The sequence below is a fragment of the Sarcophilus harrisii genome, chromosome 2 (genome assembly GCF_902635505.1).
Source record: "Sarcophilus harrisii chromosome 2, mSarHar1.11, whole genome shotgun sequence".
NCBI lineage: Eukaryota > Metazoa > Chordata > Mammalia > Dasyuromorphia > Dasyuridae > Sarcophilus > Sarcophilus harrisii.
The window spans coordinates 326,566,058-326,591,728 of NC_045427.1; the positions used below are offsets into that span (position 1 = coordinate 326,566,058).

Consider the following 25,671-nt stretch of genomic DNA (forward strand, 5'->3'; position numbering starts at 1 on the left):
ATATAAGTGGTTTTCTATGTCATTCCCTCCTGACTCTTTTGCATCAATCAGGTGCCACCTCTTACATGAGACTGTTTCTGATCACCACCATCTCCACTTTCCCCAATTATTAATGCTATCTTCTTCCTGAAAATACTTTGTATCAAGATCATAGATTTAGAACTGAGAAACAATCTAGTCAAACGCTTTCATCTGAAAAATGAAGAAAGTCTCAAAGAGATTAAGTGATCTGAGGTCCCAGAAATGATGGTCCTGACTCCCAATCCAGCACTCTTTTTACTGTAAGACACAACTTCTCAACTTTGTAATTATTGATTTAAATACAGAGGATCATAGATTCAGTGCAAGAAGAGACCTTAGAGGTTATATGCTCCAACCCCTTCATCTTATATATGCAGTCAAGTAAATGGCCCATATAAATAGTGAAGGAATTAAAATTCAGGCCTTGAAAATCTGGTTCTCTAATGATAACTTCAACACAATGAAAACTTCTTATCTTTATAGTCTTTTCAAATCAAGAACATTTGTTGAATGGTATTATTTACCACAGTCAATCATATTTATAATGCCTAGCCTTTATAATAACTATGTATGCATACTTATTGAATGAATCAAATCTGGTGATCAAAGGTGTGAGCTCTCTTTCTTACCTGGGAGAAGAGGGAAGCACCTGAGCTGAATAAGGAGCAAGACACTGTATAACAGGTTTGTACATGTTTGTTTTTTTTGGTGAGGCAATTGGAGTTAAGTGTCTTGCCCAGGGGCTCACACAGTTAGTACATGTTAAAGATCTGATGCTGGATTTGAACTCACATCCTACTGACTCCAAGCCTGGTGTTCTATCCCCTGCACCGTCTAGCTGCCCCAAAAGGTTTGCACTTGAAGAGAAATTTGGGATAAATTTAGAATAATTTGAAGAGGAACATACCTTTAGTTCCAGCCTCTATGAGAAAAGGTAAAAGAAAAGGAGCAAGGTCAAGGAGGATTAATGAAGATAAAATTATTAGGATATGAAGAGACTCAGAAGGGAAAGGAGGTACTAATTACCGGGCAGGGTAAGAAAAGACAGGTGGAACAAACTACAGGGTTAAACAAATGGGCAGAATGCATCGATTAGGGGGCAAGTTGGTGAAATAAGAAACTGGTGCAAGAGAATAGGGAAAGAGTGTGTAATAGTTGTGGAATAGTTGATACTAAAGAAAGGAAGGTTATTAAGAGATGATAAATAGTTGTAGCATCTTAAAAAGTTCTTAGGAATGTAGTAGAAATACCCCAAAATAGTTCAAGAACCACAAAAGGCTAAAACATCACAAATGGTATGGAAATCAGGAGAGAATTCTGCAGTGACTTGCACTGACTATACAAATATTTGCATTTCTGTCATAATCAAGAGAATTATGTATTCCAAGTATAGAGTGGTCTTCCTCCTTGAAGAACTGATGAAGGGACCTAAGGAATATATTCGTCTCTCTATATTCTAGGTCATTAAGGTAATTTAACGGTTCCTAAAATAAATGAAAGCAGAGTTTCAATGGGGGGGAAAAAAGAGGGCGAGATTTGAATAGATGAGGGGAGACTAGACTGTAGAAGACAGAGTAAAAGAGATTACAGATTGTAGAAAGAGAAGGAAAAAGGCAGCTGTATGCTGATAACTAAATAATAGATGTTCTTCCTGAAGAGAAGGAAGCTCTGAAGAAGTGGCAGCTGCATTTTCCTCCAAGCGATCACAGCAGAACCATCAAAGCTATCAGGGAGAAATACTCCTGTAAGGGTCAGAGGAAGAAATGAAAAGTGGAGGTGATCAGGAGTTACTAAAACAGTTATTTGCTGACCTAGCAACAATAGAGAAGCCTACTATCTTCTGGTGGCATATATCTAAGACTCATCAAAATGGAAGTCTGCAATGTAACTCTGGTGATTCATATAAGCACAAAAAATATCATCAGAAGGAATCCAAAAAGTATTATAAAAGATTATGAGATTTTGAGTGAGAGACTGATAAAGGCACAGACTGGTTTTTTTCCCCTCATTGTAGTTCACTGATAGCAAGCGGTTCAAAAGAAAAAAGCAAACTGGAAAGTAAATAGTTGGCTAAAATAGTGGAGTCTCTAATACAATATTGGTGGGATTGTGAAATGATCCAACTGTTCTGGAGAGAAATTTGAAACTATGCTCAAAGAGTCATAAAACTTTGATCCAACACACCTTTGATCCAGCAGTGTGTCTACTGGGAGATCATGGAAGAGAGAAGTAGACCACATATGTAAAAATGTTTGTAGCCACTCTTTTTGTAGTGGCAAGGAACTGAAAATTAAGTGGATGCCCATCAGTTGTAGAATGGCTGAATGAATTATGGTATATGAATGTTAATGGAATATTATTGTTCTAAAAGAAATGATGAGCAGGCTGATTTCAGAAAAGCCTGGAAAGACTTACATGAGCTAATGCTGAGTGAAGTGAGCAGAACTAGAAAAACACCATAAAAACTAACTGCAAGATTATGTGATGAACAACTGTGACAGACTTAGCTCTTTTAGCAATGCGTTGATCTAAGACAATTTCAATAGACTTGGGAAAATACTATCAGCTTCCAGAGAGAGAACTAAGGAGACTAAATGTAGATTGAAACACAGTATTTAAAAAAAAAAAAAAATTTTTTTTAAACCTTTTAAAATTTTTGTTTGCTTCTTCTTTCTTGTAATTTTTTCCCCTTTTGGTCTGATTTTTCTTGTATAACATGAAAAATATGGAAATATGTTTAACAGTATTATGTATGTATAACCTATATCAGATTGCTTACAGACTTGGGGAGTGGGTGATAAGAAGGGAGAGAAAAAAAAAATTGAAACACAAACTCTTACAAAAATGAAATGCTGAAAACTATCTTTATACATATTTGGGAAAATAACTACTATTGAGAAAAGTAAAAATAGCATCGGGAATATTAAAGTCCAGAATAAGCCAAGGTTGATAAAGGGAAATGTGGACACCAAGAAGGGATTGTGAGAACGGACAGGACTGCTGTTTGAGTTGGAGTGAGAGTAACTAACTACAGAGGAAACAGAGCAAGTCAATTTGCTTCTATTTCCTCTATCCAGAAGAATGACCTATGGCCTGGAAATGACAACAATAGTTGACAGGAAGCTGATATTCAAAGTAAGTAAAATGATAGTAAAAGAGCATTCAGTTGTCTTTGATGGATTTTAATCACCTGGCCCAGATAAACTGCATCCTTGGATACTAAATTTGTAGGTGAAAGGAATGCCTAAATATAGTTTACCAATTTTTTAACAAAACATTTAATAAAGTAGTTCAACTTATTCTTGTGGAGAAGACAGAGAGGTGAACATATAACTGGTTAAATGGACAAATTCAGAGTAGTCATTCCATTAAACATTCAATGTCATTGGCAGGACATCTCCAGGGTCAGAGTGCCCTGAGATCTGTTATTCTCTATGACTCAGAGTAACCCAACTTTGCCATACCACGATCTGCTCCAGGAAGTGTTTGTGGCTACTCAAGCAATAAAAATAGGCCATCTTCCAGGCTTGGGTTGGATTAGGATTGGAGAACAGGGTCAGCATTGCCTTCTCAGGATCCAGATGTTCAGATGGAACTAGAAATCAATAATACAGAAGGAGTTACTGAGGAAAAACCAAGACCAAGTCCTATGGTCAACTCCAGTTTTTAAACTGACGGAAAAGTTCATAACTTCACAACTTTAACTAGCTTTCCCATTTCTCTCTTTGTTCTTAAAAAAACAAAATCCAATCTTTCTTCCCTACTGCTAGTAATTTACCTATCCCTATTATCACTACTTTAGCTTATGAAATGTTTCTTTGACAAAATAATACCCAACACTCCACTCCCTACTATCCATTAATATCTAGTTTTTCTTACTATATTTCATAAGTCTATATGGAGGATATGGACCCAAAAGAAGTGAGCAGACCAGAATTTAGTAAAGGAAAGAATCTGTGTCCCTGGATATACACATGGTTGAGAAAAGAAAAGAAAACTTACCTTTTCCCAAGGTTTTAGAGCCCAATGTTTTTTCCTTCACCTGTTCTGCATAAATATTGCCATATATAGCAATGAGGCTCCAGCTGCTTTTCCTTATCAGACACCCCAAGAGTTGCTCCTCCTGTAGGGGACCACCTTCAGTTTCACAAGCTCTAAGTAGCTCCCCACATAGGAGGTGCCACTCAATCCCAAGTGGTTCTCCAGGGCAGCGAAGTATACGCAGAGTCCCATATATGGCATCAGCTACCCCACAGGGAATGGGGCTGAGCCCTTTTAGAGACTTCAGTGCTTTCTGAATAAAGTCGATCAAAAGTTTCTGCAAAGGCCAGCCATAGGCTCCTTTATCCTCTCCAAGTAAGAGATCCAGCAGGGCCTGTGCCTGTGGGGATGCCTGCCACAGGAGGTCCCAGAGAGTGGAAACAGTTTTTGTGCTGAGCTGGGGTGTCCAGTTCTCTTTCTTCCTAATACTGTCAGTCAAAGGCCCTATATCATCTTGTGGTATGGCCTCATACAGCTCCTGGGGGAAAAAATAGTTGGTCAGAAATGCCTAAAAAAGCTACCACTTTTGTGCTTTTTTCTCCTTTCTTTATTACCAACATAGAATTTATTACCAAAACCTGTTCCCTCTTTCAAAATGACTCCTGAAGTCATCCTTTCCTCTTCATTCACAGTTACTGGGGCCTCATCACTTTATTACTCTGACAACCTTCTAGCTGACTTTCCTGCTTTCAGTCTTTCCCCAACCCAATATACCCTACACATTGTTTGAGATAAGGACTAGCCTTGTGATTTCATTAATAAAGGGCCCTCTCTCTTCTGTGAATATTAGCACTTAAAATTAGTATTTGGTTTAGCTCCTAATTGCTCCAGGTATGTTGTCTTGTCTCTCCAGTAACCATGGTTTTTATTTTTCTTATATGTTGCATAATTTAGTATAGGGCAAGATACATAATAGCTATTCAATAATAGTTTTTATAGATTCAGAAATGGTTCATGGGGCTGTGGTGCCTCTACTCATATAATGTGACAATTTGTTTCCCTTTCTTTTCTAATAAACAATCTGGCTGATCTATAAGCAGTGAAGAAAGTAGGTAAAACAAGTAGTTATAAGCTTCAGAACATTGCCTAGAATACTTTGATAGAGATGTCTCAATCTCAACCTCTCTTGGTTGTATTCCAACCAAGAACTTTTTTTTTAAAATATAGCTTTTTATTTACAAAACATCCTTCCCCCCCCCCCCCTCCCCTAGATGGCAGGTATTCCAATACATATTAAAATATATGTTAAATCCATTATATGTATACATATCCATACAGTTATCTTGCTACAAAAAAAAAAAAAAAAAAAAAAAAAAACCTAAGAAGGAAAACAAAAATGCAACCAAACAACATCAGAAACAGTGAAAATGCTATCTTGTGGTCCACACTCAGTTCCCACAGTCCTCTCTCTGGATGTAGATGACTCTCTTCATTACTGAACAATTGAAACTGGTCTGAATCAATTCATTGTTGAAGAGAGCCACGACCATCAAATTTGTTGTTGCCATATACAATGATCTCCTAGTCCTGCTCATTTCACTTAGCATCAGTTCATGTAAGTCTCTTCAGGCCTCTCTGAAATCCTCCTGCTGGTCACTTCTTACAGAACAATAATATTCCATAATATTCATTTACCACAATTTATTCAGCCATTCTCCAATTGATGGGCATCCACTCAGTTTCCAATTTCTAGCCACTACAAAGAGGGCTGCCACAAACATTTTTGCACATGTGGATCCCTTTCCCTCCTTTAGGATCTCTTTGGGATATAATCCCAGGAGTAACACCGCTGGATCAAAGGGTATGCACAGTTTGATAACTTTTTGAGCATAGTTCCAAATTGCTCTTCCAGAATGGTCCAATCAAGAATTTAAGGTCCTTAGGGCAGAGACTTTTTGTTTTTTCCTTCTTGTTTTAGCATCTTCATGACCTAGCAAGGGGCCCTGCATGCAACAAATGATTAATAAATGTATGTTGAATTAAATCAAACCGAGATTCATATTAGAGTGAAAAGAACACTTTCTTGAAAGTCAGCCTCTCCTAGAGACACATTAGCAAGGGGAACAACTTTAATAACTGAGAATAGCCTGGGGAAAGAAACCTGCAATACAGGCTTTCTTTCTAGTCTTTTCCCCAGAGAAGCTCACCTTAAGAATGTCTTCTGGAATGTTATTTTGTAGATCTTCTGACAGCAAAAGAAACTCTATCCTTCTCCGTAGAGTAGATGGAGGGAATTTCTGGAAGAATTGAAAGAAGAGGCTGAAATAGAGGTTGAAGTCAAAGTTGAAGGCCTATATGTTGAGGTTAGCCTGTTATAAAGTACACTTAATGTAGTAAAACTAGAAAGATCAGAATTGTATGCACACTAAACATAACAATATTAAGGAAAAAAAAAAACTGGAAAAGAAAGGAAAACAGGACCAAAGGTGATAGAACTTTAGACAGGTCTGGATGGAAATAAATAACAAAAGCAAGTTGTATATTTATTTGTTAATTATTTATTAGGGCATACAGAATCTCCAAAGTCATTAAACTCTCTATATATTGTATGACCCAATAATGCCACTAACTAGGCTTATACCCAGATGATATCAAAGATTAATACTGTACAAAAATACTGGTAGCATAACTTTTCATGATCCTATAGCTGCAGCAAAAGCCTGGAAAGTAAGGAGATGCCCACCACTTGGAGAACAGCTAAACAGGTGGTGGCAGAGCACACAGGCTAACCAGATCTCATGATAACTCAGCAGAGAGCCAGTAAAGATAGATCATCCCCATACCACAAAGGTGAGGCCCAACACAAGTTGTGAATTTCTCTGCCTGGACCCTTTCTCTATGATTAATAAATTCTCACTTTCCTTTTACTCTCTCAATCCCAGTGATACTGAATTCCTAGCTGTCTGAGGGAATATCACTCTCCCCGACTCCCCCTTGTCTTTATCTCAAAGCTTCTTGACCTTGTCCTCCCTTTCTCTCCTAAATCCCAATCTCTTTTTATGCCTTCGAAGGCTCTCTCCATTATGTGTATTCTTGAGAGAGAGCAAGGATTGGTTTGTCTTTATATTTATATACTCAATACTAGCACTGTACTTGGCCTATAGTATATGTTTAACAAATGCATGGTAGTTAATCAATCTCATCCTCTAATTTCTTCTCTATCATATTGCACTATCATTCCTTCTTTTTCTCTAATATTCATTTTCTATGTGCTACTCATTCCTTCTTTGTTGCTTTCAAACATCCCATTTTATGTCATTTCTGCCTTCGGGTTTCCCTGGATTCCTCAAAAGTCTTAACTAAATTTCATCTCCCACAGGAAACCTTTCTAAATCTTTTTTTAAATTCTAGTGCCTTCCCACTTTTATTTCAATTTATCCTATAAATAGCCCATTTGTACATATTTGTTACCTTGTTTCTCCCTTTTTAGAATGTGTGCTCAGCTTGTTGAAGGCAAGTTTTGTCTTATGCCTCTTTTTGTATCCCCAGAACTTAGTATAGTGCCTGGCACATAATAGGTCCTTACTAAATTGTTACTGATTTCCTGGACTCTTGCAGTAGCTTCCTGTTTGGCCTTTCTCCCGTGAGTCTCTTCTCACTTCAGTTTATACTTCACACAGCTATCAAAATGGTCTTCCTTAAGTGCTGACCACATTACTCCTCTACTCAAATTCCAATAGTTTTATTTTGCTTTCAAGATCAACTATAAATTCTTTTGTTTGGCTTTTAAAGTGTTTTACCAACTGGTTCCAAACAACTGTCCTGTAAACCGCAATTCTTCCAACCTATACACTCCTACATCTCTCACTTTGGCACTGACTATCTCCCATGTCTGGAATGGTCTTTCTTCCTCTTCACTTTCACTTAAGAATCTCTAGTTTTCTTCAGGACTTAAGCGAAGTATTACTATTTGAAGACTTTTCTTAAAGTCCCTAGAAACCAATGGCTTTCCCACAAAACCATCTTATATCTACCCTTGTATGAACATACATGTGGTATCTCTCAGGAAGATTGTCAATCACATGGAAGAAAAAAAAGTTTCCACTTTTATTACTATATACTGAGATCCTAGCACCGTGTCTGTCACAGGGAAATGCTTGATAAATGTTCGTTAACTGATTGATAATTAAAGGGCTATCAATCTTTTGCCCAAGTCCCCTCTTTACTTCTAAGTTGAACAAATGAGACAAAAGACCACAGCAATCAGCTTCAAACAATTCGAATGACCCCTTTTATGCTGGAATATCTGTGGTGCTGTATGATGAGAAGCTTATAGGAGAATCATTCTCTAAGAATTCTGAAGGCTTAAGGAAGTGCTGGATACTCATTTTTCAGTCCAAATTCCAGAGTGGGTGATTTTCTGTTAGGTTATAAGCAGTCATGTGAGCTGGTCTAAAGGTTCCAAGCAGTCATGTGAGCTGCTCTAAGAATCAGTTGAGTTCAAATCCCATCTCTGACATGCTAGTTCTCTAAATCTACATTGGTCACCCACATCAGTACAAGTTCCTCACTAGGTACTGCTTCCACCAGTGAAATCAAAGGTCTACTTGGAAAAAAGTCACATGTTCTCAGTTCACAATTACATTTAGCCCAGAGGCATACTTCCTAAATCTTTAAGTTTCACTACCTTTTTCCTTCAAAAATTAATGTCTTTCATATTCAACATATATAGGACTGCTTGCCATCTAGGGGAGGGAGTGGAGGATGGGAGGGAAAAACCAGAACAGAAGTGAGTGCAAGGGATAATGTTGTAAAAAAATTACCCTGGCATGGGTTCTGTCAATAAAAAGTTATTATAATAAAAAAAAATTAAATTAAATTAAATTTTAAAAAAATCTATGTCTTTATCCCCTCTTCCCCTTCAGAGAATCACAACCCTATTTTCCCATGGACCAATAAGAATAAATCTGTGTTCTAAGGTTGGCCCATGGACCAATAAAAGATAACGCTATCCATCAAAACCCTGATGACATCTGCTATATCTCCTTTAAATAGGAAACAATATTAATGGTATGCTAAGCTAAATTAGGAAGAATTTGCCAATATGAAAATGGACATTGGCTTTACCTACTTATCAATTCAAAATATTAAGGGACGAAAGGGAAAAGTTCTTGATGCATAATCATATTTCTTTTTTTTTTCTCCTATTAAGTATACTATTCAAAACTTAATATTAAACTGAATGACTAAAACCAATTCTACTTGGTTAGCAAGTAATTACATTTAAACTAATTCCAATGCCTACAGTATCCGTCACCATCAAAATATTCATCAAAATTCTTTGTACATATATTTTAATTTACTTAATATTATATTTTAATTTACTTTAATTTTACTTTTTTAATTTAATAATATTATATTTTAATTTACTTAACTTATATGATTGTAATTAATACATAGCCTTTCCTTTAGTTCAAAGTCTTTTCTATTTGCATCATTTCATAAGTACATTACATACTTTTCCAGATTTATTTAGCTTTAAAATCTTAATCTTAATGCCAAATAAGTTGACAATTTTCATATGCAAAGAACAGAAAGAGCATATGAAGCTGTAAATCTCTATTATAACTGTGAAGGTTTTCTGAAGGCAGCCTTAGTCTCAGGTGAAATAAATAATTACTCCAAAATGCAGCCAGCTGGTAAAAATGCAAACGTTTATTTCTCCTTCCAAATTAGCCCGGTTAGTTGAGGCCTATCTCTCTGCCTGGCTCCAAGAGATCTTGTAGCTTTGTCCTTGGCTTCTGCCTCTGCTTTCTTCAGCCGCCAGCCAGCACCAAGTTGGAAGATGCAATGAATCTCTTGCCTCAAAGATAGGGCTTGTGGGTTCCAAGAGCTCTCTCCGACTCCAAGTAAAACTCTCTCGAGCTCCCAGAGTTTCTAGTAACTCCTCAAGTAACTAACTCAAGTAAGCACCTCCAGTAAGTCCCCAAGCTCCAAGAGCTCCCCCTATATATGTGAACTCCCAAAGGTTAACTCCGCCTTCTGGAGGGAGAGGGATTCTGGGTTATCTCCCAGAGTGCAAAACCCTAACCCTGAAATCTCCCAAACTGTGAACTCCATTGAGTACTTAGATACTTATGAGCTCTCTAAAGGTGTGAACACAAGCATTGTTCTATCAGTTCCACTTAGTACCTTGTTTCAAGTTCTGGCCCAAAATATCTCTTTCTAAGATCAAATCAATCACACTGAACCATGCCAAACCAGATAATTATTGTCTTTATCAACTCCAATGTCTTAACACTTTGTAAAGATTCCAACAATAACCAACTTACTTTAATTTTTAAGTATACAGAATGAATTCAACATATTTTCAAAACTATATTACTTGTCTGTTTTTTACTGAAATTTTATTCTCTACTATTCATGGATAACCCTATCACAAATCTCTTTTTGGAACCCACCCCTATCCTCCACATCCTTCTCCTTTGAGAATTACCTATGTATATTATTTGCCATTTCTCTATTGGGGAATGACTTTTTTAATATATTTGAATCAGTTTTGTGTGTGTGTATATGTATATCTCTTTAACATCTCTCAGTCTCAATGGCATTACATGTAAATGCTTATTGAATAAATGGTATTCTAGCCCATTAATTTAAGTTATTCAAGATCTCCCTATTTTTGGACATTTATATTGCTTCCAGTTTATTACAATTACATTTCAAACTTCAATTTTAATCTTGGAATAGATAGCTTTTTTCTTTTTTTTAATTTAAATACTTCCAGAGTATATTTCCAAAAACAGAATTGGTGGGTCTAAAGGGATGACTACTACAATTTTTACTGCACACTTCAAGTTTGGCTTCTTCCTCTACAACCTTATCAATATACTAAGCACCACTGTCTTTCATTATTTTCAAAAGTCTGACGAGTGGGATGTAGTATTTCATCATTATTTTAATTTGCATCCTTTGATTATTAATGAAGCTGAAGATTTTTGAAGTGGTTATTAACAATTTTTTTCTCTGAAAATGCTCTTGATGAATAGCTCCTTACATATTTTAAATGGCAAGTTTTTTATCTATTACATTTGCTATAAATATTTCCCCATTACCTTTCATTACCATGACATTTCATTTAATGTCAGAAAACATATCTTTGTCCTTAATAATCTTTTCTATTTGTTGCACAGAAAAATATTTATCTTCTTTTTACAAATGAGTTATTTCCAGTTTCTTTCAATTTTTTTATATTAAAAAAATGCTTAATTCTATCACCCTGAAGGATTTCTCTGGGATAATATAGTAAAAGGTAAAGGTTTACATCAAAGTCTCAACTACCAACAAATTTTCTTATTTTGCCAAGTGAAGGTTTAATCCCTTTATAAAATTTTAAAATCCAGAAGTGCAAGATGACCTTCATCAACTTTTCAATGTGCCCTTGTTCTTCTTGGCTCTTCGACTTTTCATATAAATTACATTATAATATTTATTTCATTCTATAAAGAAAACTCTTGATGATTTGATTGGATTAAATGTATACATTTACTTGGGCATTTGTCATCTTTAGTATATTAATCTCACCTACCAATACCCCTCCAATCATTTGGGCCCTGAGCTATTTTGTTTATTCTAGTTTTATAGTGTTTATATAGGGATTCTATGTATTCTGGGTGGGCCAATTCCTACATATTTAATGGGCTTTATTTTATTGTAAATAGGATTTCTGCTTTAATTGTTCTTTCTTGATCTTTATAACTAGTAAATAAGAATGCAGATGATATTGGTATTTATGTCTTGCAAATCCCCTAAACTTATGTACTGTTTTCATTAAGCTTTTTGATAAGATAGTTCCTTTTTTTAAATGATATTTTCATTAATTTGTGTGCCAGTGTATTTTCAGGAGGAAACAAAGAGGGAAAGGACTATCTACCATAGTCAAGAGAAGAGAATTCACGTAGTTAAGATGTATGATTGTATGCAGGAGTCTATGAGAAATAAATAAGCTATTCAGGCAGCATATTCTTAACTGAAATGAACCGATTAAGGCTTTCATTTAGAGTTCTAAAACTAAGCCAATGCTTATTTTATTCATTATTTGACAATCATTATCCACAAATTCAGACAGATTTTATATTTCTCCTCAATACTCAAGAATTTATTTACTGTATTTACACAAATGTTTATCATCGTGAGTATAAAACCCATCCTGAAAAATAATTCTTAGAAAAATCACAACAAAATGAAAGGGAGCAAAACAAAAATAGAACAAATAAAAGGAGAAGAGGATCACACATTAATCTGAAAATGAACAAGGAAACTTTTACCAGAAGTTAGGAGATTTAGAAAAGAAACCACAGCAAGCAGTCTAGAATAACAAAAGACTTTTTTGTCTGCTTTTGAAACACTTTGCTAAGGAAGGTCAGAGGTTAATGTTGCAAGTTTCATGTGGTAAGTTTTAGGTAGATTTAATAAGCTCCCAGAAGATTCATCACATTTTTTGAAGTTGCTTTGAAAAAAAGAGTTACTGCTGTTTTAAGGAGCAAAACTGTTTAATTTAGTCCTGGAGAAACTAAGGCAAAAAAGCCATGCTGAGCTTGTGTAGTAGAATAAGGAAAAGGATAGCTCAAGAAAGGAGTGACTGGGGATAATGAAATCCCCTGATACAGGGAAACTCCTGATCTAGTTGAGCAACTGTTCATAAAGCAAGCAAATGAGAGGGGAAAGTTCACTTGGCTCAAGAAATTCAATGTTTAAGAGACAAACATCTCTAATCGAAAATAATAAGCTTTCCCACTTTTTTCTTTTTCTTCAGAAATTATTAAACAATTTATTTCAAACCCCTACAAATCTAAAATAAACTATTCACTGCTCAAGAAAGCACCCTGCTTCTTGGGTCTCCTTTTTACTTGCTAGATTATGTTGTTCACTAGTTTCTTCCTCAGGTGAAGGCAGAGAAAAGAGGTCAATTTAAGTTGGCTACCTTGACTGTTTTTTTTTTTTTTTTTTTACCTCTAGTGAAAAGATTTGATTTCTGGTGACAATAAAAACAGAGTAAAAAAGCAATTTGGGATGAAGGAAAGAATGGTCTGATGAGAAGATTTGGAACATAAATGTAGATTCACAAAAATCTTTTAATGTATGCAGTAATTCAAATAAAAGCTATCAAATATTAATATTGGTTCTAAATGTGTTTTGACTGATTTATTATGTAACCCTAAAAATGTGTTTTGACTATGTTCCGAAAGGGAAGAAAACATTTGTAAATTGTGTTCCTAAAGGGAAGAAAAAATTTGTCTCATAATTAAGAGTTAAAAAAAAATACCATTAAAAAAGGATAGCTAGATGGTGCAGTGAATAGAGCACTGATTTCCGAATCATGACTACTTTAGTTCATCTCAGGCACTCAATACTAGCTATGTGACCCTAGGCAAGTCACTTAACCCTAATTGCCTTGCCCAAAAAAAAAAAAAAATTTAAAGAGTTTAAAAAGCCCTATTTGTACCCTTAATATAAGTTACAATTACATAAATGAGTGTGTTATGTATGGCAAAATACATCCAGAACCATATATATAATAATGAAGTTTTAAAAATATTTCTGGATTTACATATTTCCTCCTACCATATGTAATCAATAATTGATTGCTATTAATATTATGACCTTTTTCCTATACTGTTTCTCATATCCATTCTTGTACTCTATAGTAGTTCACACATAGAACCAGTAAGAAGCTCTGTTCAATGAAGCACTATTATGCAAATTTTAGTAAGTGAATCTTAGATAAAAATAAATCACCAATAGAAAACACCAGGATTCCACCATGAACACCTCATTCTCAAATCTTTGCCTCAGAGGCTAATGTGAATTGTAAAGAAAATTCTTACCCCGTCCCATTCTAGCCATTTTTCTAGTATCAGAAGCCAGATCCAGGCCAATCTTTGGGGACTGTTGTGCTGCTTACACCTGAGAAGGAAAAAAAGAGTTACTTAGGATCTCCTGAGAATTTATTTTGACTTCTTCAGACACAGGTTCCCCCATTTCTGTCAAATCTGAAAAAGCAAGATGATTTCAACAAGCAGTCAAACAACTAGAAGCTTTACTTAGGAAATCCCCATTATAATCAGTACTCCAAGACTCATCTCTATTTATTTATTTATATATATTTGCGTTGAGGGACTTAATCTGTAGCTGATCTTAGATGTCAGATGACTAAGGCTCAGGTGCTAGCTCTTATAGTTTTGTGAATCTAAGTTTCCTCATTTTAAAAATTGAAACAACCTACTTTCCATGATTGTTAAGTAAATCCAACAAACATTTATTTTATATATATATATATATATATATTTTTTTTTTTAATTTAATAGCCTTTTATTTACAGGATATATGCATGGGTAACTTTACAGCATTAACAATTGCCAAACCTCTTGTTCCAATTTTTCACCTCTTACCCCCCACCCCAACAAATATTTATTAAATATTCCTGTGTGTAGTACAATGTATAAGGTAGGAGGGTAGATAAAATATTTAGATAAGATTCTATCCCTGCTTTCATTTGGTAGATTTTATAGTCTAGCAGGGAATAAAACACACACACAAACAAAATATTACATGGTAAGTGCATCAGAGCAGTTCAAAGTGCTGGGACAGGAAGAGGGATGGAGAATCAGGAAATGCCTCATGGAAGTGGATAGAATATGAGCTAAGCTTTTAAAGAATGGGTAGAAAATCAATAGATGAAGAAGTTCAGGGAGGACATCCCTGGAATAGAGAAAAACATGAATGGCAACATGAAAGAAGGAGTGAAAACTGCATGTGTTCTGGAGAGAGTTTGTCTGAGGTCCAGAATCGTAATATGAGATAATGCTGGGAAATAGCTTAGCATCCACCTTATTCTGGTAGGCCTTCAGTGACAACCAAAGGAATATGAATTCTAGTTGGTGGGCAGTAAGAAGTCACTAAAGATTTCTGAGCAGAGAAGTGGCTTGACCAGGCCTAGATTTGGTAATAAAGATGGAATGCAAAGGAGAGTACCAAGAGGTAGAAATATCTATTAAATTAATAAAGGGAGATGAGGTCCTGTATTAGATAAGGGGATACACGCAAAAGATACTCTGAGGCAAAACTATTAGAACTGGTAAATGACTGGAAATGAGAAGTGATGGAGAAATAACATTCAAAGATAATAGGTTTGCTGAGTAGACAGTGCTACTGTTGGATTGAGCTGGCCAATCATGTAGCACAATAAACAGGGGATCACTAACTAAAAAAATCATCAAGCTTTACAATCTACTTTGCTGCTACAACCTAGAAACTCTACAATACAGCTGAATTTATGATGCGGGTGTGGTCCCTTTAAGAACTGATTATTCCTTTCTTTCTGGTCCCTTTGAATTCCAATAGAAAATCCGGGCCTGTCCCACCTGGATCTGAGCCAGCTTGGGACTATACCCACAGGCCCCTCTAGTTAAATCTTCCATTATAAAAGAGCCAAGCTGGGACTCTCTCTTTCCAGAGGTTCCAAACATGCCAGCCTCTTACACCTGGCATAACAGGACCCTCTGTCCACTGGACCCTATTTCTGCTGTCCTCCTTATCTCTACCTTTGCCCATTTCCTTAACTATACTTTAACCTTACTTCCAAACCCCATAATAAACCTCTTTTATCAATCTAGCTTTTTGGGCCAATAAATTCCCTTATTGGGAACCTTTGTGCCGCCACTAGACCTTATTAAACTCCGGATCTTTGCGCCGAATGCAAAGGGGTTGCAGGGGAACTCTTATTTGACTGCCTGTACCCCAAACCTGCCACTAGACCCCAAATAAACCCTAATTTCATTTAGGTACCCCATATCTAGACCTCATCATTTATTTCTATAAATGTAATCCTCCCCCCTATGAGAAATGTGAATTCTGGGAGCAGGAGACAACCTTGATTTTCTTTTTATACCTCTACTGCTTAGCATAGCAAGAACTTAGATGGTTTTTTCCATTCCTTTGGTTATCCTATGAATGAAAAAAAAAAAATCAATCTGGTGAATTTGGCTAGTAGGAAGTCGTTTGTGACCTTAGAAGAGCTGTTTCAGAGTTGTTCTGGAGGTAAAAGCTCAAATGAAATCGGCTGAGGATAAAACGTGTAGCGATGAAGTAAAGTTTAGCAATAAATGAGAGGAGAATGCCATAATAGGACATCCATCTAGATGGAGCAGAATGGTCAAGGGAACAATTCTTTAGAATTGAAGAGAGGAAGAAACCAATAGAGAGAAAAATAGAAGGCACCTTAAAAAGAGGGAATGATTGCTAAAGTGAGGTCCTGGAAAAGGTAAGAGGCAATGGGACCAAGGATGCAAGTAGGAAGATTCACAAAAATCTCTTTTTCCAACATCAGAGGAAATAAAGAGAAGATAGGTAATTTATGAGGTTGGGCACCAAACGATGAGGTTCAGCACCAAATAATGAGGTTGGGGTAACAATTCCTAGTTCAAATACAAGGTGCAATACACATGTGAAGAATATTCAATGACATTCTCTTTAATAAAAGGTAGCTTTATTTATGAGAAGAGATTATGGAGAAAATGAAGAGGTAAAATAGACACCACAAGTGGTAAACATAAAATAATATCAGGAGAGCATTTGAAAGATTATTGTTAGTAAGGAAAGAGGTTTTAACAATCAAAACGGAAAAGACAAATTCCCTAGTAGAATTGACCAGAATAAAGGGAATACACTATGAGATGGAAATGTCATTAATTGGCAGAGAAGTTTAAGCAGACTCACCTCAAAAGGGGCTAGCAAGGGAAGAGGATCACATTACTGATTGATAGGCTAACTCAAAAGGGATTCAGCGAAGATGGCATAAGCTATGAGCAGATTAATAGTGTAAATTTAACTTTGGTTTTGACATTATAAATTGTAATGCCACAGTCTCCTTGAACTGCCCTACCTTAGTCATTCTGCCCCAAACCTCAGACTGTTATACCGTCCTTCCCTCTTGATCATCAGAATAATTGATAAGGATAAAAGATCTCATATTTTAGAATATCAGATACCTTTCCCCAATAGAATATCAGATAATCTTCCCATTTCTGGTGCCTCCCCATCATATCTCCCCTCACCCTGTCAGAATCGGTTTGTCAGAGTCCCGTTCTGCTCTCAGCACCCTGATTCTGTCCCCCCATCCCTAGTCTACCCCCCGAGTCTGAGCCATGTGCATATATGTCACTGAGAACTCTCATTGTTTGCTGGATTCTTGGAGATTTTGATAAGTCTCATTCAGCCCTGGGACCAAACCTTGGCTCCATTTGGTCTGTATAAATCTCTCCTATTTAATAAATTTAAAGTTAATAAATTATTAAATACTCTGCAATCTCTATCTTGCCTCAGTTTCTCCGGTATTACAAATTGGTTTTCTGATACAATAAGGTGTGGTTTTCCAATCTCTCCACAGAGAAGGGACTACAAAGATGAGCAGATCTCCATCCAGGCTTTCTCTGCAATCCCACCTTAGTGATGATGTTGAGCAGTTCTGAGAAATGAAGGAGGGCTGAGAGAGGGGAAAATGGCCTTCATCTTCTCAGCAAGGGCTAAATATTTCTTTTGTTAATGAAAGTATTTGGCTACATTCCATAAATTCTGATATACTGTCTCATTCTTGCCACTAGGTTAAATCCATCTGCTGTGAGAGGGTATGATGTATGATTCTGTCCTTGAAGGTAAAAAATTTTGTTACCAGTCACTGTATAGAATGAGCTTAGAAGTCAACAAACGAACAGAAGGAACTGAAAACAGTGATGAATTGCATAAAAAGATTATTATACAGATCTTTCAACATATATACCGAAATCTTCATGACAAAAGGTGGCACATAAAAAATGATGAACCATCAACTTTAGCAAAGTCACTTTAGAAGTTGGAAATGTATGTTGTTCAGTGGTATCCAACTCTGTGATCCCATTTGAGGTTTTCTTGGCAATGATACTAGAGTAATTTGCCATTTCCTTCTCCAGCTCATTTTACAGATGAGAAAACTGAGGTAAGGAGAATTAAATGACTTGTTCAGGGTCACACAGCCAGCAAGAAACTGATATCTTCCTAATTTTGGGCCTAACACATTATCCACAGTCACCTACAGAGAATGAGGATGGACACATATAAAAGGACTACTCAGGCTTCTAAAGGGAAAAAATGAGGATGGACACATATAAAAGGACTACTCAGGCTTCTAAAGGGAAAAAGGGAGGGAAAGTACTTAGAGAAAATAGTGTATAAGGCAATAGGAACAAAGAATGTACCATTCCTTCCAGTTAGGCCCAAAATTTGGAAACAATAAAAAGAAAAATGACCTCCAAGGGACATAGTTTAAAGGAATATGGTATTTTTTAGAGATCGTTCAGGTTGAATTAAAAGATGGAAAAAATGTTATTTTAAAATTTTGAGGAAATAGTTTGTAGAGAATAGGGAGATCTGAGCTATGGAGAAGAAATTAACTTTGCTAAATAGAGCAGTAGTAAACTTTAAAAAACACCTATTAAATACATGCTATTGTTATTCTATTTTTTTTTTAAGAGTCCTGAACTAATGGACTTTTAATCTTCCTTTTCATCTGTAAATCTCCTTCAAGCCCAGTCTAAAAAGAGATGCAAATTCCTTTCTGGAGGGGGACTGTCTGAATTCTTAACATCTACCCCAGGGTTTCCAACTTTGGGACCCGTAAAGCTTGTTGAACTGAAATCTATTTTTGCTTCCTTAAAACATACATTTATTTTGAGATATATTATGTTCTCTAGCTCATTTTCCTTGCTTTTCTTTCTTCTTTGCATACAAAGAAAAGGATATGGGAGTTTAGGGGTTTTCTTTTGCAACTCAAATCCAACTGCCACTGCTCAGAACAAAAACTGTAAGAAAAGTATTTTATCTAAAACCTGAAGAAAGGAATATTATGTTTACCTGAAGCTGAAGTACAAAAGATGGAATATAAAAGACAAAAGTTTGAATAATATATTAGGTTTCTTTGCCATCAATTGTTATTGGCAGGAACACTTATGAATACATAATGGAATTCTCTTTCATTCTTTTGCTTAAGCTGCAATGAAATTTTCACCCACATACAGGAGAACACGGGATTTGTATTTTTGAAGGAATGAAAGAAAAAGCTCTCAAGAGATGTTCTATCCATCACTTCTCAAAGAGACTAGTTATAAACAAGAAAAAGCTTGTCCCAAAGATACAGGCTCTGTACCAAGTTTTATATAATAGTCATAAGCTACATTAATAAGTGCCTGATAATGAAGCAGGTTCTGGTGCCTTTAAGAAACTGTATTTCCTATTGATCTGCAATTCCTTTCAGATTCCCAGCCCCTCCTGGCTGAGGCATATCTTCCCCAAACAAGTTGTCTTTCCAGGGTGTCAGAGCCTTTGATTCAATTACAAATCCTGGTCAAAAAGCATCCCTCTGAATTCCAACAGGGGATCCAGGCTGTACCAGCCCCCAACAAGACACCCTATATAATAGCTTCCTCAACCAAGGTCTTTTGCAGATGGACCGTGGTAGCTCCCTTTACTGCCAGAACCTTCTGTCCACTGAGAACTGCATTCTCAATGCAAAACTCCATTTTCCATAGATCTGCCACTATAGACCTCAGTCTCTGGGTAAACTGATTTCTATCTAACAATAAACTTTCATTTTGCAACTAATAATTCGGGAATGAGTGAATTCTTTCACTATTAAAACCAGAAGCCGACTTAAAGGGGATTCTTAATAACTCTCTTATAGCCACTAACCTCTAGACCACCAGAAATCTAGACCATTCAAACAGCATCAATAAAACTAAGACACTTAGAATCTGGACTTTAGATTTTTCATTGATATTGGCAGCAGATCTCAAACTTTTTGGTCTTAATACTTCTTTATAGTTGTAAAAAATTATTGATAACTCCCTAAAAAGCTTTTATGTAGATTATAGTCATAATGTCTCAGTAATATTATGCAAAGAGTTTTACTTTGTGGACTCCCTGTTGTCAAGGTCTGTCCATTTTACCTTGGAAATGATGTAAACTGTGTCCCTTTTAATATTTGGAGGGGAGGGAGAGTTGGAAAACTCCTGATATAAACTGCCCTCCCTTTAATCTTTGGAGGGAAGGGTAGTCCTGAGTCTCAAACCTTCCTGGCCTTTGGGAGAGGCCCCATCCTTCATAGAAGAAACTCCCAGATAACTAATCTCATTCAATTGGAAATCTCGGCCTGGGGTATGGTCAAAGCCCTCTATTGAGTTGAAAATTAGTTCCTCATTCATCTGGAGATTGGTCCTTGGCTCTGAGACAAAGAGACCCCATAAAATCATATGTTAAGTGCCCTGATGTTTGCAAAAATATCCTAACAGGATTTGCCTACTGAGAAAGCTGTCTTCTTAGTATATTAAAACCACTTTTGCCACAAATTTCGGGTTTTCAAATTCTTTCACAAACAACCTGTGACATTGACTGGGAGATCTCTCAATCCTCAATTCTCACACCTCAATCGCAATACCTCTTGTATATGTCCTCTTTTCTCCTCTAATACCAATCCTAATATCACTACCACCTTACTGTAATCACTCATTGCCTCACTCTTAAGACTTTAGTAAAAATCCTCTGACTGGTCCTTTTGAACAGTCTTCTACTGATACTGTCAAAGTGGTCTTTCTAAAGCACTAGTCTGACCATTATTACTTACTGATCACCTCCAGTATCAAATATAAAATACTGTTCAGTGCCCAAGCCAATCCATAAATTGGCCATATTTTCTCCCCCTGCACACTGTGACCCAGTGACACAGGCCATCTTGCTGTGCACATTCCACGTACTGACTGGGATTTTCATTGGCTGTTCCCTGTGCCTGAATACTCCTCACCTTTATCTCCTGGCTTCTCCCAGCTAAAAATTTCATCTTCTACAGAAAGCCTTTTTCTAGCTTCCTTAATTCCAGCACTTCCTTTCTGAAACAATCAATTTCAAATTTACCCTTAATATAATAGTTGAACTGCACCTAAGTGTTGGTGTGTTATTGCTACCATTCCATTGTAAGTTCTTTAGAGGCAGGATCAACTTTAACTTTAACTTAGCACTTAGCACAGTGCTTGTCACATAGTAGGCACTTAACATTTACTGATTGATGTGAAAGGTCTAGAAGACTCCAAGTTGTTCCAGTAGAGAACCATTGGTAGTAATTTTACTAACTACTACATATACAAAGAAAGACAAAACTAGTTTCTATCTTCAAGGAGTTCATGATATAATGGAGAAGACAACATGCAACTATATATAAACAAAGTCTATGCCAGATAAACTGGAGATAATCTCAGAAGGTAGGTAGTAATGTTAGTATTAAAGACCAGGAAAAGGTTCTTCTACAAGATGAAATTTGAGCTGAGATCCTGAAAGAAGCTAGGAGTTAAAAATGAGGAAGAAAAGAATTCTAGGCATGGGTACACTTAGTGAAATGTATAGAATCAAGAAATGGAGTGTCAGTTTCATAGATCGATAAGTATTTGGAGGGGAATAAGGCATAAGAAAACTGGAAAGCTAGAAAGAGGCTACATTATGAAGGTCATTAAAAGTCAAATAGATTTTATATTTGATCCTGGAAAGTGATAGAAAGCTTCTAGAATTTACTGTATAGTGATACTGATAAAGGCCTCATTTCTAAAATACATAGAGAATTGACTCAAATTTATAATACAAATCATTCCTCCAATTGCTAAATGGTTAAAAAATATACACAGTTATTAGATGAAAAAAATAATTTTTAGTCATAGGAAAAAATGCTCTAAATCACTATTTATTAGAGAAATGCACATTAAGACAACTCTGAGGTACCATTTCATACCTCTCAAATTGGCTAAGATGACAGAAAAGATAATGATAAATGTTGGAGGGGAGATGGGAAAACTGGAACACTAATTAATGCATTGTTGCTGGAGTTGTGAATTGATCCAACCATTCTAGAGAGCAATTTGGAACTATGTTCAAAAGATTATCAAACTGTGAATACCCTCTGATCCAACAGTGTCTCTACTGGGCTTGTATCCCACAGAGATCATAAAAAAGGGAAAAGGACCTACATGTGCAAAAATGTTTATAGCAGCCCTTTTTGTAGTGGAGACAGACTGAAAACTGAATGGATGCTCATTAGTTGGGGAATTCCTGAATAAATTATAGTATATGAAGATAATAAATATTATTGTTCTATAAGAAATGATGAGCAGGCTGATTTCAGAAAAGCCTGGAAAGAATGATGCTGAATGAAGTGAGCAGAACCAAGATAACATTGTACAGAGTAACAACAAGATGTGATGATCAACTATGATGGATTTGGTTCTTTTCAACAACGAGGTGATTTAAGGCAATTCCAATAGACTTGTGATGGAAAGAGTCATCTGCATCTAGAGAGAGAACAATGGAGACTTAATGTGGATCAAAGCATAATATTTTCACTTTTGTTGCTCTTGTTGTTTGCTTGGTTAAAGGTAAAAACTTTTGATCTGATTTTTTTTTTGAAGTATGATAAATATGGAAATATATTTAGAAGAAATGCACATGTTTAACCTATATTAGATTGCTTGCTGTCTATGTGAGGAGGTGGGGAGGAAGGAGAAAAATTTGGAACACAAGATTTTGCAAAGGTGAATGCTGAAAACTATTTTCGCATATATTTAGAAAAATAAAAGGCCATGAGCATTTTCATCTTTTACTATTTTAATAGCCTTTTATTTTTCTAAATTTACTGTATATGGTCACATCTGCACTTTAAGAAGATCATGTTGACAACTGAGAGAAGGAAAGACTGGAGCGAGGACAGACTTGAAATAGGGAGGCCAATTAGCAAACTAATCTATACATGAAGCCGTGCTGGAGGAGAAAAACTCATAAATGAAAGACGTTATGAGAACAGAAATGACAACACTTGATCAGATCACTGACTGGATATGGGGCTGAGTGGGTGAGAATGAGAAGCTGAAGATGACATTGGGCTTAGATAACTGGGAGGATGGTGGTTGCCCTGATAGCAATAATGAAGTTAAGAACAGAGGAAGATTTTTGGAAGACAGTAAGTTCAATTTTGGATATATTTAATTTAAGATGTCTATGATATATAGTTTGAGATGTCCAAGTTAAGTATATTGCCCAAGAACACATAGCCAGTATGTATCTACCTCTGATATGAACTATGAACTCAGGTGTTCTTCGCTTTGCGGTTATTTCTCTACTCACTATCAAAGGAAATTTCTCCTCTAGTTACTGAATGTGGGAAAATGCCTAAACTAAACCTGAAATTTCACTCTACTAATCAGCTTAATAGAAAGTTTAAGTGGCACCTATATGTAAAGATTATACACTAATTAAGTTATGAATGGACAGTGCTGGTGATGGAAAAAGAGTATTTACCTCATCAGGTCTGGACAAGCCACCAGAGCCTGCAGAATGTTTTCCACCTTCTTGGGGATATCCCCTTGTCCTCTGTGTAGCTGAGGCACACAGGCTTGTGCCAGTTCCCATTCTCCATGTTTCAAACACTCACAAAAAAACCCAAAGAGGTGTTCTACCGAGGCAGCTTCCTCTCTTCCAAATGGATGCATTTTCCCAGCACAGAGTGCAAGGGAGGGAGGACAGTGAGCTATACTAAACGTACCGTCCTCAATATTTCCATTCTTGGAACACCTTCTAGAAACGGAAGAAACAAAAAGAGTCAGAAAAGCAGTGGAGGAACTTGGATTTAGATCACTCTGCAATTGCTAGTTCTATTGGGGAAAAAAAAATTATTAATTCTCATTCTGAAAATTTGACTATATAATTTTTTCTTCCATATTCTTGGAGGTATTTAGTTGAATAAACAAACACGTGTCTGCTGGCGCTGTTACTTGCCAGGGAAACGGCGACAAAAAGTCTTCTGAAAGAGATTAGAAATGTACGCAAATTAAGGAAAAACAGTGTAATTGATGGGAGGAGGAAGAACTAACGACCAGAACGGTGGGGTTACAGGGAGGCTCCGAAGAGAACGCAGCACCTGAGACTCGCACTGCAGGAAGACAAATAGTCCAAAAAGGCAGAAACGGAGAGAGCAGCAAGGGGACGGCCTCCTCGGAGGTACGGAAACATCTCCGTGGGACATCCATTGCCACTGCCCAAAGGTGATTCAGAACTTCTCTCTCCGCCCCTTCCCCAAATGACTGCTCCTTCTAGGCTCCGAGCGTCTCAGAGAAAAACTGCTTCCTTCCGCTCCTTTAGAGGGGGACGTCTGGGAAAAGAAGACCCCCTCATTTGGACGATTTTGCCAAAGTAGCAGAGCGGAATCCGGACCTGTGACAAGCCCGGAAAGATCGGGTCGGAGCCGGGAGCCGGGAGCCGGGAGCCGGGAGCCGGGAGCCGGGAGCCGGGGTCGGAACCGCCCCCCTTCCGCTATCGAAGAGCGAGCCAGCCCATCGACTCTCTGGGGTGATTGGCACTCACCTAGTCCCAGCAGAGAGAACGGTGCCCAAGCCAGCGCCGCCATGTTTAGAGTTGAGTCAGGTGACAATTCTCTCCCGGAAGGGAGAGCAGTCAGCGGGCCAACGCCTCTATTGGTGGAGCGACGGAAATATGCAAATGAGCCGCCATACTTCTTTAGGGCGTTTGAAGCCGCAGAAAATGGCTCGACCGGAAGTTTGGGGTGGTATTATCCTAGAGACTTCCGGCCCAGATCGCACGTCCCTTTCTCCCAAAACAAGGAAACGCGTTCCCTCCACTCCCCCTCCCCCATCGCGTATGTCCACTGTCCCCCGTCATCATTTGACTAGGAATATTAGCAACACCAATTAGAAGAAAGAAATTAAAGATAGAAAGGCAAAGAGACAAATAAATTCGCGCTCACTGTATTTGTTGATAACATGATTTGTCTCGAAAATACTAAGGAGTAGTTTAGGAACCAATTGAACATAGCCTTCAAAATAAGCCAATAGAAAGCAACAGCATTAAAGTTACCCATGCGTATAACCTGTAAATAAAAGGCTATTAAATTAAAAAAAAAAATAAAAAAAAATCAACAGCATTTATAAATAATAATAGTCCGAGCTAAGAAGTAAAAAAGAGGAAGGGAAGTCCAATATAAAATAATCACAAAATGCATAAAGTATTTTAGAGTCAATCTTCCAAAGGGCGTTCAGCATTTGTGTGTGCACACCTAGGCAAAATGTACACATCTGCTTAAAAGTGCTCCATAAGGAAAATAACGGACAGTTTAAATAGCTGCAGGAAAGTTCAATGTTCGTAAATAAGCTGGGCCAAAATAATAAAAATGAACACAGCACTAAAGTTAATTTACAAATTTAGTACTAATTTATAGATTTGATGGACTAAAAAAGGATACTTTATAGAAAGATAATGACAAAACTCATCTGCAGGAACAAAATCATGACAAAATGCATTTGCAGAAAGAAAAAGGTATATTAAAGGAATGATTTAAAATGTGATTATAAAGGAGGGGAAAGGTATTTTCAAAACTCAAATTATGTTATAAAAGCAACAATCATCAAAAATATTTGATGATGTTGTGCCAAAGTTATCTTTTAATGGGGTGACCAGTTGCTGCCTTAGGTTATAATCGTCCCCTCTTAATGGTTGAGATAAAGGTTTTATAGACAATCCTTAATGTTTGAC

The 25,671-nt window shown here is 36.7% G+C and overlaps 1 protein-coding gene across 3 annotated transcripts in view; it reads right to left on the reverse strand.

The window, feature by feature from the left end:
- The window catches only part of ZFYVE26 (zinc finger FYVE-type containing 26), an 82,936-nt gene extending 58,394 nt beyond the window's left edge, over positions 1-24,542 (reverse strand). For all 3 annotated transcript variants that reach the window (XM_012548949.3, XM_031952786.1, XM_023503018.2), the window contains exons 1-6: positions 24,487-24,542; positions 23,425-23,700; positions 13,890-13,968; positions 6,210-6,299; positions 4,024-4,540; positions 3,486-3,616 (exon numbers count right to left, since the gene is read on the reverse strand). In XM_012548949.3, coding sequence (XP_012404403.1) covers positions 3,486-3,616; positions 4,024-4,540; positions 6,210-6,299; positions 13,890-13,968; positions 23,425-23,615 — 1,008 coding nt within the window. In that variant the 5' untranslated portion in view covers positions 23,616-23,700; positions 24,487-24,542. The remainder of the gene's footprint in view (positions 1-3,485; positions 3,617-4,023; positions 4,541-6,209; positions 6,300-13,889; positions 13,969-23,424; positions 23,701-24,486) is intronic.
- Between the last annotated feature and the right edge of the window lie 1,129 nt (positions 24,543-25,671).